The sequence below is a fragment of the Jaculus jaculus genome, chromosome 6 (genome assembly GCF_020740685.1).
Source record: "Jaculus jaculus isolate mJacJac1 chromosome 6, mJacJac1.mat.Y.cur, whole genome shotgun sequence".
Classification (NCBI taxonomy): Eukaryota; Metazoa; Chordata; class Mammalia; order Rodentia; family Dipodidae; genus Jaculus; species Jaculus jaculus.
Genome location: NC_059107.1, coordinates 135913392 through 135928253, shown reverse-complemented (window position 1 = coordinate 135928253; position 14862 = coordinate 135913392). Strand labels below are relative to the sequence as shown.

Genomic DNA, 14862 nt, shown 5'->3' with positions numbered 1-14862 from the left:
TAACTTCCACTTATATTACACTTAATAGAATCCAGAGAAGACCAACTTGATCCTCACAATGATCTTGTAAGATGGCCAGTGTGGTGGCTTGAGTCAGGTATCCCCCAAAAACTTAGGTGTTCTGCATGCTAGAACTCCAGCTGATGGAGATTTGGGAACTAACGTGTCCTGGAGGCAGTGTAGTGTTGGGGGTGGACTTATGGGTGTTATAGCCAGTTTCCCCATGCCAGTGTTTGGCACACTCTCCTGTTCCTGTTGTCCATCTGATGTTGGCCAGGAGGTGATGTCCACCCTCTGCTCATGCCACCATTTTCCTTGCCATTGTAGAGCTTTCCCTTTAGTCTGTAAGCCAAAACAACCCCCCCTTCCCTCCCAAAAGCTTCTATTGGTCAGGTGATTTCTGTCAGCAATGTGAACCTGACTGCAATAGCCAGCGATGGTATTGTCATTCCTTTTTTATAGTTTACTGCGGGGACTGTCAAACTCCAGCCTATTTAGGCTATAAATCTGCACTGCCACCTGTTTTTGTAAATCATGTCTTATTGTCACACAGTCTTGCACATTCCTTTACATAGACTCTCTTACACGTTATTTCCAGCTTCTTTTGCACTGTAGTGGTGGAGTTGAATCTTTGCAATAAAGGCCATATCATTATCTGGATGGCTACGGTTTGAACATGTTGCCCAAATTCATGAGCTGAAAATCACCGATGCAATCATGATGGCAGGTAAGGCCCAAAGAGAGGAGATCAGGCTGTGAGGTCTCTGCCCTCATGCTTAGATTAATGTTAATGTAGGAGTGGGCTCATTATCACAAAAGAGCTTTTTATAAGAGCAACTTTGCCTCTCTTGCTTTCTTATTTGACCACTTTCTCCATAAAATGCCATGTGCTATATTCTGATGCAGCAAGAAGTCCCTGTCCCATGTGGCCCCTCCATCTTGGACTTCCCAGCCTCTAGAGCCATCTTGACAAATGTCCAAGTCTGTGGCTTTATGTTGCAGCAATACAAAAGAGACTATGATATGGACCTTTACTGAAAATGTCTGCCAACACCCAGTGAGAACATGAAGGCCTCCATGTTCCTTAGACCACTTGTGAATCAGAGACAGATCCAGGGCTGGCAATCAGGTCTACCCAGACACTGCTTTTAACCTAGAAGGATGCAGGAGTCAAAGGCACTATGGGCAGGGAAACTTAGGACCTGGACTGCTTTGTGGTCCCGAGAACCCTTCTTTGGCCCACAGTTCTTCTCCAAGGAACTGATTTCCAGACCAGGACTGCAGCACCTTTTCATTTTCGCAGAGGACATCACAAGTCCTTTGTTCAGCCTGACCACAGTGTGCTGCACGTGGAGGCAGCCCCAGAAGTCTGCATCCATGCGGTTGATCAACAGCTCTGCTCATGAGAGCAAAAGCCTTGGGAGGGGAAGCAGAGGGGACATGATGGCTGTCTTGATGGTGGCCATGAGCTCCTTGACCCTAGGAGGGTCACATGGGTGGAAATAAGAAAAAAGCAATTCAAATGGCAGGTGGGAAGCAGGGTAGTGTGCTGGCATTGGGAGACCTTTCCAATCCTGACAGGATATAGGTAAAGGAAAGAATGAGACTAGCGACCCAGTGCATTCCACCCCGGTCCCAACTGAAACCACAGAGGAACCGGGGAAATAAGAAAGAATGCTGCCCTCTCAGTTAAGCTGATATCAGCACAAAGGTGATAGAGAAAAATATTGAGGACACTCAACACCACCAAACCAGACATCTACATGCTCCTACGTGCCCATCACTGAAGTAGACTTAAAATGCTCCAGCATGGCTTAGGGGATCTTGGGGAAGAGGGGGCAGAAAGATTGTTAGAGCCGCAAATTGGGACATTATACACAGACGTTGCTTCTCCTCCATAACTGACTGCTGCCCATAATGCATGACCCATAATCCCTGTGGGGTTGACCTGCATCCCCAATGAGTAAGGCCTCTTCAGAAAAGGGGCCGGGAGGAGGGAAAGAATGGTACCAACATGTGATGTTCACATACAAAATATACCCATATCTAATAATAAAAAATAAAATATGTATATGAAAAGAATGAGAGTATTACAGGCCTATAATTCTAGCATTACAGAGTTCAAGGCCAGCTTGCTTACATAGTGAAACCCTGTATAAAAACAAGCAAAAAAATTAAGTTATAATTAGTATCTAAACCAAAATAATGACTTTTAAAAAAGGATTCTTTAAAAGTGGACACATTCTCCTAATTTTTTTTTTAGTATGGAAGATAAAAATAAATCCCCAAAGAACGAAGTTAATATTTCCCACGGAATATAAGATTAAACAGAGCATTACCATTTTAAGAACTAATAAATGGTCCAAGAAATAAGTGCATTCACTCGTGAAAAGTTCCCACATGGCTTCTTGTTGCTTTCTGAAATCTAACTGATCAGTGGTGACTTTCTGATGTTCTTCCATGAGTTCCCTCCAGGTCTTATCCTATACACAGAGAGGAAAGAGAGAAGAACACATTTCCACCTCAGTGGATTGACCTGTCTGCCATTTGCCTTGGCTAGCAGGATGGTGGGATTCATTCCTCAGGCCCTGCATCCCCGTTGTAAGAGTGGCTCCTCCTGTTTCTCAAACCACAGCTTCTCCCCGTGGCTGGGGATGACAGTTCCTCCCATTGGTGAAAAGCATGTGAGCTTTACATGAAAAGAATTTCAAGTTGGTGTTGCTTGACATGCTTAAACATCTCGTTAGTCTATTCTACTTTGTTTAGAGTTTCCAAGAACTCAGATCTAGGAAGTGTGAATCCAGGTTCCACTGGCAAAAGCTTAATGAAATTACTCAAGAATTTTAGAACCCAATGAGACTTGTACGAATTGTCTTAACCAAAACAAAATCCTTTTCAAATTAGGAGCTCAGGTCCAGAGGCGTGAGGAGGAGTAATGACTGCGGGCCCTTGTGGGCGAATGGTGTGGATAAACCCTAGGAAATGTGCCGTCACCGGATGTGGTGGTTGTGCAAGCATTACAATGTGCATTTGCGGAAACGAAACGGATGTGATGTCACTAGGCCACATCATCTTATGAGACCACCAGAGATGTAGTCTGCAATGGACCGAAATGCCATTCTGTGGTGGTGCACAACTGTACCAACATTTCCACAGGGCTTCGTAGCCTGCAAGGCCACGTGCCTACATACCCAATACCCTAGCCAGATAAAGGAACTGTCCTCAGGCCTCAGTGTTCTTCCCAGGCTGGGTGCTTCCCCTGCTCTTGCCTACTGTTCTGATGTAGGCAATTATCTAACAAGTTAATAACAAAGGATGGGGGAAAAGTAGGTATGAAATAAACAGGAACATTTTTCTACACAGTGAGCAGCAGTTCACAAGGTACCTTGAGGCTGCAGAACTCATAGCCTGCGAAGTCTGTAATCCTCACCGAGGCCAGGCAGCTTTCCAGGTCCGACATACTCTTGTGTTTGCCTTTGCTCTGATTAAAGACCATTAGAGACAGGATTTCAAACGTGGCTTCTGCATCTCCTGTTGATCCCTGACAGTTGTAAGAACAGACCAACCTCACCAGGCCCGGCACACAAGGCCATGAACAGTGCTGAGGCCATTTCTGAGTGATCGTCTGACGCTGGAATCACAGGCTGCCAGAGCTGGAGGGCACAGGCTCATGGGAATACGTACTCTGAATCTCTCATTTTACTAATGGAAGAAGACCAAATTACAGAATGGCCATACAGCTAACACATGGACTTCACGTTGATCTAGTGTCCAGTCTGTGAAATGACCTAAATTCTTCATAGTCTTAACTTCTTCAAACTATGGACCTCAGGACTTCAGGATGAGAAAGTGCTTGGATGGACTTGTTCCAGCTTCATTCAGCAGATGACTAAATGAAGCCCACAGTACTTAAGTGGCTTGGCCCACACAATAATTTTCTGTTAAAGAGTACCAAAATATGCTAGAAATTAATTTCCACAGCAAAGAATCACCTACTTATTTTTGTTATAATATTTTAGTCCCAGTATCCTCACTGGCTTTAACTTCTGGGGTTTTTTTTGTTTGTTTGTTTGTTTTTGTTTTTTTTGAGATAGGGTCTTGCTCTAGCTCAGGCTGACCTGGGATTCACTATGTAGTCTCAGAGTGGCCTTGAACTCCCAGTGATCCTCCTACCTCTGCCTCCTGAGTGCTGGGATTAAAGGCATGTGCCACCACGTTTTTTTTTTTTTTTTTGAAACATTTTATGTATTCACTTGAGAGGAGGGAAAGAATGAGTGTACCATTCTCTTGCACTCCAGACACATGTGCCATTTTGTGCATCCAGCTTTTATGTGGGTGCTGAGGAATTGAACCTGGGCCAAACCCAGTCTAGCAGGTTGTAGGTAAGTAAGTGCCTTTAACTGCTGACCTATCTCTCCACTCTGGTTATAATCTTCTTAACAATCTTTGTTTTAAAAAATCTAATTAAAACCAGGTGTGGTGGCATATGCATTTAGTCCTAGGACTTAGGAGGCTGAGGTAGGAAGATCACCCTAGTTTGAAGACAGCCTGGGAATACAGAGTGAGTTCTATGTCAGCCTGAGAGTGAAACTCTGCCTTGAAAACAATAGCAACAACAACAAAAATCCAACTATAAGGTAATATAGGATTACTGAATAAATTCTGAGAAAGAAGGAGAAATACAAAATTAAAGATATTCATAATCCCAGCCATATTACCATTGAAAACAGTTTTTGATATTACTGATAATTAATTTTAAACATTATATATATAAATCCTTTAGGAATTTGGTCTCTCACTTGAATAAACTGTGACCATTTTAAAAACTCATGCAGTACTCTATTGCAACATGGTGAACTGCCCACTTAAAGGTTCTCATTACCAACGAAACCAGGAAGGAGCTATCAGATAACAATGTCTAAGGCTTCCTAAAGTCAACTTGGCTGCATTTCAGTGCAATGTTTATCACAAATAATTTTTCAACTTGTTCCGCTGTCTCAGGATACACAATGTTGGCGTGGATCTCAATGGTGTAGTGCAAGTTAATCATTGTTCTGTAATCAGCATGGGAGGCCTTCGCTGTCTGCTGTCACGGGTAGGGGGTCCTGTGAGCATGGGGGGCCCCGTGACAGTTACTGAATGTGCTAGGGGGCTGTCATGGAGAGTTGTGGCACAGAAAGAGGAAATTTGTTGATTTCAGCCTCCGCAGTAGCAAAGGAATCTTGGAGCTAGTTGGGGCCCTCCTACAGAAATTGGGACATATGCTCTTTGTTGATGACTGAAACCATAGTAACTGTCTGTTGTGGCAATTAAAAAAAAACAAAAAACCAGCAGCTAATTGGAAGAGAAAGTCTGACAGGGGAGGAGACGGCACTGAGGGTGGGGAAAGTGGAAAATGGCTGGCAGCTTTGCACTCAGAAGGGCACTCACTGTGATTCCCTTTGGCTGACCAACCAAAGCCAGGTGGTTCCAGAGGGAGGGGAGGGTACAGGGTCCCAGTTTGCATGTTGACTGCTAGGGCCACAGACCCACCTGGTTCCTGTTGCTTCCACAGGAATAGGGCTTGCGGCACGGGGAGGGGAGTCGTGGTTTATGGGAAGCATTTGCCTGGCATTTGGTAGGATACAGGTCAGAAAGGAGATGAGAAGCCACGGTTGATTCAGCACTCTTACATTCAGCAACTAAGAGTAAGGGGAACGACACCTGTGGTAGGCCCTGCTCATGCGGAACTGGAGTGAGGAGGTTAAGACTTTATATGTGAGCTGAGGATGTAGCTCAGGTGGTAGAGTGTTTACCTGGCATGCATGAAGCCCTGGGTCAGGCCCCAGGCATTGTACAAACAGGGCATGGTGGTGCATGCTTACAGTCCCAACTCTTGGGAGGCAGGAGAATCTGAAGTTCAAGGTCATCCTTAGCTACCTAGCTAATGCTAGGTCAGCCTGGGACATAGGAGACCCTGCCTCAATAAAGACTGAATATGTATGTATGTTGATTGCTGGAACTGGTGAGTACAGAAAAGTTATTCGAGAGTTGAGATGATGGCAAGTAGGAAAGAGTGGCAGGTCTGGTAGTGGGGAACCCCCAGACGGAGGAGAAATACAATATCAAGCACAGTACACAGAGCCAGACCGCCAGGGACTGCCCCAGACATCCATATCCCTCTTCCTCTGCTTATGAGCTGTGTGATCTCTGGTAAATGATTCCATCTCTCTGATAGTCTTCCCACTTGATGAATGGGGTAGTAATGTCATGTATCACACAGGATTGTTGTGAGAATTTATGAGCTCAGATACATGTACTAGGACACACACATATAAGGACACATGTGAACATGCCTAATAATGTAGTCACTTCCTATATGTTAACTTTATTGCTAATATTATCATGGCTGGTTGGAAAGAAAGGAAGGGGAAAATAAAGATGGAAAAGGGAAAGCCTGTAATAGATTTGGAAGATATACTACAAACTGGAAGTGTGGGCTATTCATGAGAACTATTATTTAAATAAAAAGGAATTATTTTTTTTTTATTTCAAATCATTCACTTTTATTAAGCAAAATCCTCCTATGACATCTGTTGAAGTCTTGGTATAAAAAGGAATTATTTGATAATAAGAAAGAATAAAGTAAGAAAGTAGATAAATTGGTTCTAAGGGACCAGATTTTGTAACCTTTTAAAAACAGGGCCTTTGAGCTGGAGGGATGGCTTAGTGGTTAAGGCGCCTGCCTGCAAAGCCCAAGGATCCAGGTTCAATTCCCCAGGACCCACATTAGCCAGATGCACAGGAGGCTGCACGTGTCTAGAGTTTGTTTGCGGTGGCTGGAGGCCCTGGCATGCCCATTCTCCTTCTCTCTCTCTTTGACTCTTAACAAATAAATCTAAAAAAATTAAAACAGGGCCTTTGAGAGATAAGTTTTTCTCCATTGCGCAGAATATTTAATGAAAATACCTAGTCATTTCATTGTAGTCAGCCTTCAGTGCCCATAGCTCCCACATGTGGTTGGATTCAGCTAGCCACAGATCATACATATTTGAAGGAAATTGTGTCTATACTGAGAAAATGTACAATATTTTTTCTTGCAGTTACTCCCCAAACTATACAACGCAGCAACCACTTCTACAGCATTTACAGAGTACTGGGCACTTTAAGGAGTCTCGGGGTGATGGAGAGTATTCAGGAGGATATGTTTAGATTTTATGCAAATACCACACCACTGTGCTTGTGTGCGTATGTGTATGATATATGTGTGTATAGGCATGTGCATGTTGTGGCATAGGTGTAGTGGTCAAAGGACAAACTCAGGATGTTGAGGCAGGGTCTCAAACTCTGCCTGCCATTGCAGTAGGTAAATTGGGATTATAAACATGGCACTGCTGCCCTTCTGCCTTTATATGGGTAACGGGGATCCAAACTCCCATTGTTAGGCTTGTGTAGCAAGTATTTTAGTCACTGATCCATCTCCCTTGCCTCAACATCCCATTTTGCTTAAGGGACTTCAGCATTATTTGTGTACTGCTATCCCCAACACCTCAGGGTACAAACTATTTCACGCATCCTTTCCCATATGCGTATCACCCTAACCTACATGAGCACCTTAGGTATGATGCCCAGTCCTTAGCACATAGACCTGTTCAGCACATACAAATGGCTCCTCTGTGGGGAAGAGAATGGACTGATCCTAACAAGTTGCAGGATTTCCTTTCCTTACTAAATCCTTCCCTTCTGAGAGCACACAATCTACCTCTCAAGCATCCTCGAGAACCTTCTTGCCTTGGAAGAGCCCTCTGGAAGGTTGGAAAAAAATGAACCTCCTCCTGATTACTAGGGACCCAACCATGATCACCTTCTGTTTATATAAGGAAGGCTTGAGAGAAAAATGCCCTGTCTCACACCTGCCAGAAAAACAGCCAAAGCATGTCTGTGAATGACCAAGAAGCCACAGCCCTGTGACCACAGGGTTGCCATGGCATAGGCAATTTCTGCTCGATAGCTCATAAGAGTTAGATCTTGTTTCATCCAGACTTTTCACTTTTGAAAAATGTATTGTAAAAGCCAATCTTGCACCTGGCTATAAGGACAAGTAGCTTTCCCTACTTAAGAATAATACGGCTGGGCGGGGGAGTTTGCTCAGTAGTTATGAGCATTTGCCACTTGAGGAAGAGGCTCTCTCTGTCAGAGACTGCCAAGTTTGTCTCCTCAGAACTCATGTAAGAAGCTGGCTGTGGGGCTGGGGACATGGCTCGGTCATCAAAGACACTTGCTTACAAAGCCTGCCAGCCAGGGTTCAATTCCCCAGTACCCACATAGAGCCAGACACACAAAGTGATGCTTGGGTCTGGAGTTCATTTGCAGCAGCAATAGTCCCTGACACACCCATTCTCTCCTTTACTTGGGTACTCGGCAATCAAACCCTGGCCGTTAAGCTTTGCAGGCAAATGCCTTAACCACTGAGGCTTTGCTCCAGCCCACTTTAATTTCTTTAATGCTTTCACTTGCACGACTCTTACTATCACTTGAGGCTTATGTCTGCGCACGCTTTACTTTAGCACGTGAGCTGTTTTGAGGCCACATCCAGGTATAAATTTAGTGCTATGAAGCAATTGCTATGTTAAAAAATTGCTCTACTTTCCTGCAGACCTCATTAACCACTGGCAATTAGCACTGTTTGGCTGCACGCAATGGCACCATCCAGCATGTTCTGCTGCCGATGCTACGGATGTGACGGTATCATTTACACTGCACGTGCCATCTGCCTTTGTGTGGACACAAGGCAGAAGGAGGGGGCTCTTCTGCCAGTTCTTACTGCTTCAGCTATAGGAGGCTTAATTACAAACCATGATAATGTATGACACTTACCATTTCTCTTTTGGAGAAAGGCCATCTTGTTTTCTTGGATTCTGATGGGTGAAATAAAAGAAAATATATCATGACTTGCAGCAACTAGGAAAAACAGGACTTTACAAAAGCTGATTATTCAAGATGAAGCAAGCAGAATCCACCCTGCTTTAATTATCCTTCTCTTCACAAGGTACTGCAATGCACTGGGTGATTATCTACGTTTTTGCCAATAAATGAATGAGATGTTTCAAAGTAAAGGTTGATGTTCTGATACCTTAAGGTTATGATATTGTATGGTTTCTTTTGGGAGGGGGGGTTTGAGGTAGGGTCTCACTCTGGTTCAGGCTGACCTGAAATTCACTATATAGTCTCAGGGTGGCCTCGAACTCACAGTGATCCTCCTACTTCTGCCTCTCAAAGTGCTGGGATTAAAGGCATGTGCCACCACACCCGGCTTTGTATGGTTTCTTTACTAGGGAACTATTTACCTTTCTTTTCCCAGTAGTGGGGAGAAATCTATGAACTGCAATAAATACCACTGACTAACTCATTTAAGACAAAGAATTACATATAGCACTGTGGCTTTGAAAGGACAGGCTTTCATTTTCACACCATCCTATCAGAAACCAGCCCATCCCACAGAACATCTAAAGCTTAACCCCACCATTATTAACCCAGACATCCTGAGGTGTTCTTTAATGACATCCAGAAATAGGCAATCTCTACACATCACCCGTCTTTGGGCTTCAGCTTACTGCTGCTACTGGCCACCGTCCCAGTCTCCTTAGGAGTTGCTCTAAGTTGAGAAGGAAGTCATTATTTAATCGCACATCATTTGACATCCGGGAAGTAAAGAGATAAAATTCAGGCCTTTTGATTTCTATGCTATTTATGTTGCTCAGAAGTGCTGGGAAGAGACTCCGAGCTTGGGTTCTCACTATACAAACGGATGTCTTCTAGCCTGACTTTCTGTCATTCAGGGATAGTGCTTTTGTCACATGTGAGACAGAAGTCCTTAGCTGTCAGCACTCCCTGCAAAGGATGTTTTCTCCTGTCATCTTGGGCAGGATCTAGTCAGTCCTTGTCATTGACCTCTCACTCATTTCGGCCACATCTCTGATTTTTGTAGGGGGAGGGGGTAAGGTGGAATCTCCAAAGAGACAAGTCAGATTCAACACACCTAGCCATCAAATGATGGGTGGTCAGTTATCACATTTAATTTGAACTGTAATAATTAGAATTCCTGGTCCTGGTTTTCCTCTTCTCTGTTTTTCTAACCTTGAAGATCTTTTTGTGAACCTCAGGAAATCTTCCTAAGTATTGAGAAGATTTAAATGAATCTTTATAGAATATACAACTTTTAATTATTTGTCTTAAATATTATGGTTTGCCACATGCACAATATCTGCATCAACAATATATACATCGAGGCTCAAGAGACATTACTCTAGACCATGATGTTGGGACATGAGATGTCAGTTCTAAACCTCTTTGAAGAGGGCCTGGAGGGCTGAGGTGGAAAATGATGTTCGTCTTCTATTATTTTCTTCTACTACAATGCCAGGCAGCTGGTATCATGTGGAGGCCTCACCCAGCATGCATGACCTTGTTTGTTAGTACGGTGGTTCTTAGACATTGGTGGAAATCAGAATCACCCACAGAGCTGGTTACAAAACAGATAGCAACCCCAGAACTTCTGAGTGACAAGACATGGGAGGGACCCTTCACGCTTTGCATGTGTGACAACTTCTCAGGTGTTGCAGAAACTATTAGTCTGAGGCCAGTCTTTGGGAACTAAGGCTCTAGGCCTAACATACACTAACCAACGCTAAGGTTGTGTTATGCGTAGAGGTAGTACTGTATTCTGCGAGTGTGTCCCCAAGCTCTTTTGGTGTGTTCATTAGCTGTTGTGTTGTAGGAGACAATGAGCACTCGTTCCTATGTGTGATCACACAGAAGACAGTGGCTGTAAGAAGATCTGCAGGCAGTAAGCAAGTATGATGATATTCACTGTGTTTCGTTCCATGTGGCTTCTGGTCCCATATCCAGAAGGCTACATCTGCCATGAAGTGAGTGATGGAGGCAGGCTGCTGGAAGGACTGTGCCCCAGCAATTGGGACCTTTGATTCCCTTCCTGTAACACTAGCTGGCACCAATTTGCACCTAGGTAGGTTGGGCCTCAATTTGCACCTAGGTAGATGGGGAATGAGCATGGTGTGGTGTTTCTCTAAATATTTGCTGGGTGTAAGTTTCTGAGGTTCCCCAGATATGAGTGTTTGGAATCCACCCTGGATTCCCTCGATACAACTTCACCTACGTCTATTGTATGCATCAGAAATGGACCCTATTAAGAACAAAACCAGCTTAAAAATTACCAGTATGGGGCTGGAGAGATGGCTTAGCAGTTAAGAGCTTGCCTGTGAAGCCTAAGGACCCTGGTTCGAGGCTCAGTTCCCCAGGACCCACGTTAGCCAGATGCACAAGGGGGCGCATACATCTGGAGTTTGTTTGCAGTGGCTGGAAGCCCTGGCGCGCCTGTTCTCAATCTCTCTCTCTGTCTCTTTCTCTCTCTCTCTCTCTGTCACTCTCAAATAAATAAATAAAAAAAAATAAAAAAAAATACCAGTATGAATAAACTTTAAGTCTCCCAGCTCTACAGGGCTTCAACTGGCCCTCAGAAACATAAAGGCAGCCGAATGAACTCCCTGACTTATTTTATTTCACAGTTGAAGACCTACCCTATGGCTGCCTCTTGATGAAACACTTATCAGCACCTCTACATCCACAGGATGCTACCCTGGCTGGCTGACACCACTGTGAGTCTGCCCACCAGCAGTGATGTGGGGCTGTGCCTTTAACCAGCCCACAAGCCCAGTGAAGGAGTGGTCATCTTTCCTGGTGTGCCTGTTATAGGCCCTGGATTTGGGAGGACAATTGAGAGAGACTCATGCCTTTCTTTTGTAAATGGGATACCTAATATGTGACTACATAGTCCAGTGCCTCCTGCCTTGTGCCTGTTCTCGTAACTGTCAGTTATTATTATTCTTAAGCATTTGACAAAAAATCCCTCTTGCTGATAACAACCTCTGCCCCACAGCAAACATGCAATGACTGTAGACAGAATGAACGGACCTGGGTTCAGCAGCAGGAGTGGGTGGCACAGGTAGTCAGCAGCTTCATCAGACACCAGAAGGTCCCCGGGGAATACCTCAAACCCGGGTAAATTGACCACCACAGAACTCCGTCTGGGCTCATAGAACCTGTATTTGCAAGACAAAAAGTGAGAGTCAGGGTGCAAGTTCAATGATAGACCTCTTGGACCATGCAATAGTGGCTGCTCGCCACCCGTTCTCTCAGGAAGACTTGGGGGTCACTCCAGGCTCTAGGCCCATGAGGAGCCGTGGTGGACATACACATAGCTCTTTGGTCCTTATCAACCGTTTATATTTTGGCTCATCCAAAGCAGAAGGGGTCATGGAGATGCCAACCCACCACACCCTATTTCTTCTGACTCTGAGAGAAACCAGGAGAAAGGTCTCAAAGCCAGAGCTCCATGGAAAATGAAGCACCTTGTGCCAGAAGAGGGCAGGATGCATGGGGTGACCCCTGGTGCTCCTAGCAAGCCAAAGCTGGTTGCTTGAAGTCAGCATTTTGACACTTATTTTAGAGAAATGGGAGACATATTGTTGGACAACTCATGACATCTCAGATAAAAGAATCTTTAAACCATATACCTGAGCCTTGCATAAGCCTTGCATGATCTGGCCATATGTACTTTCTGGAATTTGTTGCTTTGTAACTGATTCTCCAGAAATAGGGGATGGATAGTAATTAGTCACACAAAATGGTGCTTTCCACCTCAGTGCTGAGGTTGGAAAAGCCTTGGCCCTCATTCCCTCTGAGTCCTAAATCCCACTAATCCAGAAGACTCAGGCCCACGAGGTATCTGTGCCAAATAGCTTAAAAGGGGAATATGGAAATCAAATGGAGCTCAGCTTTATTCAATTAGCTCCATTCCCTGGGGTTTTAGAAACCGTGTCACCTGTATTCTCTGTGCATCTCTCAATCCATTGTCACCAATGAGCAGGAATGAATGAAGTAATCCTCGCATGCTGTCCCTCCTCACGGAAAGTGATTTATTTTCAAAAGGTCATTGTGTAGATTCATGCCTTATTTCCTCTATTATCCTAAGCTCCTCGCTCCTCTAAATCCCTCTGTGTGGTAAGGGCTCAGTAAACATTTGTTAAGTAAATGGAACAATATTCAAGCCTGCACGAGCTTAGCATGGCCATTATCATTTGCTGACACGAATCCTGCAGGATGTGGACTCCGGTAACAGCTAGCGGCTGTATCCATTCTTCAAACACACCACATTGGCCATCTCCGTACCTCTGTCTCCACTCTGCTTGTGAAACTGATTCACCTACAAACCCCAACCTAGATCTTCTTCCTCCAGAGGTCTTTCCCCATCTATTCAGGAAGGACAACTCTCTCTTTCTTCTCCTGCACCTTCCTTTGACAAAGATTTCACTGAAGGCTGATACTGGGACTTATATTTCAGAGTATCAAGTCGCTTAGCAAAGAAGCTGGATAGAGCAGTATTCAAACAGGCTCGCTGAAGAAATAGGCAAGCAAAGGCTGGCAGTCGCCCTGCCCAAACCCCTTGCACCATTATTTGTAGTTAAGTTACCTATTACTGCCACTTCTTCCTTTTCTGGAGTTCCTTCTAGCATAAGGCATCCCCTTGAAATAACACAGGTCAGCTTTGAATTAATTTTGTTCATGTGGAGCAGAAGGTGGACAGCTGGCTTCCATAGGGCCTGAGCCATGACCTTGGCTTTTTGCCTTGGTTATTAAAGCCCAGGGGTGTTCATTCTGGGAAGATTGGGATGCCCTTTGAAAGGCATAACAGAGTCTCTGTGAGGATATAATCATTTCTGTTCATTCAAAATGAGCATGAGTTGATAAAAAGATAAAGGAGGACCGAGAGGGGAAAGGGGAAGGCGTTGAGAGGGCATGATGATCATGATAGATTGTCTATACATAAAATAGTTCAAAAATAAAAATAAAAAGATTAAGAACCAGAGTTGCAACAAAACAGACACCCACAAAAGCAATCAGAAAGAATACCTGTGCCCAGTAATAGGAAGCAACAGAAACCGATGCAGAAGATGTGGCTTTCTTCACCCACCCCCCACCAGTGGACCAGATTTCCAGGCACTCTAAAAAGACCCTTGTCTGGGTGACCTGGAGCAGCTCAGATGATTGCATTAATGACTTTAATGCAGATGGTCAGAGTGAGATCAGCATTAATTTTCAAGTTGGGTTGTGTCTGTGTGTTGCAGTTAGTTCCAAATTGTTGTCTTACTTTTGCTCTTATCAATATTATGGCTGCTTCTTTTAAAAACCGGCATGCATGCATTCAGTTCTGGGTTAGCTGCTGCTGAAAGTAATCATTGGCATGAGGTCAGACTTTATTTCCACATCCCCCAAACAAACTGTGCCTGTGTGAGGTAGACAAGTTCTTTGGAGAGAGGGCAGGAAAAGAGTATTTTTAGATATCTGATTTCCTCATAACAAGATTAAGCTAGGGAATAAATTAATAATGCATGCTAACTATTTGGGGTGTGGCTGGCAATACATTAGCTCTGTGTAAGCGGGGTATGATTCTTTTGTCCTTCTTTTGCTTGGAAAAACACAAGTAAACAAGTATCTTTGAGAGATCCATGTAGTTGTTTTGTCTGTGTTTTATTTGACTATTCTGATTCTTTGCTTCGGGACAAATTTCTGGACCCAGGGGTTTTGTATAACTGGGTACATCTTCCAGACTTGGCAGCCCTCTAAGATGTGATACCCCTCTGTGTCCTGCCCCAACCCACCCAGAAACCCCAATCAGCCGTATGGACACTGACCCTGAGATGCACTGCCCCAAGCTGGTCAGATCCGAAGGCACTAGCCCCATGGCTGCTGGGATAATCTCGCCTCCTTTCTGGTACCGAGTCTCCTTGTGCTATCCTCCACTGA

At 44.3% G+C, this 14862-nt stretch overlaps 1 protein-coding gene across 1 annotated transcript in view; it reads right to left on the bottom strand.

Annotated features, from left to right (window-relative positions):
• Plekhg7 (pleckstrin homology and RhoGEF domain containing G7) overlaps positions 1-14862 on the bottom strand; it is a 62530-nt gene that overhangs the window by 34567 nt on the left and 13101 nt on the right. The window contains exons 4-7 of the mRNA XM_004650177.2: positions 11971-12098; positions 8857-8897; positions 3386-3481; positions 2340-2483 (exon numbers count right to left, since the gene is read on the bottom strand). Of these exons, the coding sequence (XP_004650234.2) occupies positions 2340-2483; positions 3386-3481; positions 8857-8897; positions 11971-12098 (409 nt within the window). The remainder of the gene's footprint in view (positions 1-2339; positions 2484-3385; positions 3482-8856; positions 8898-11970; positions 12099-14862) is intronic.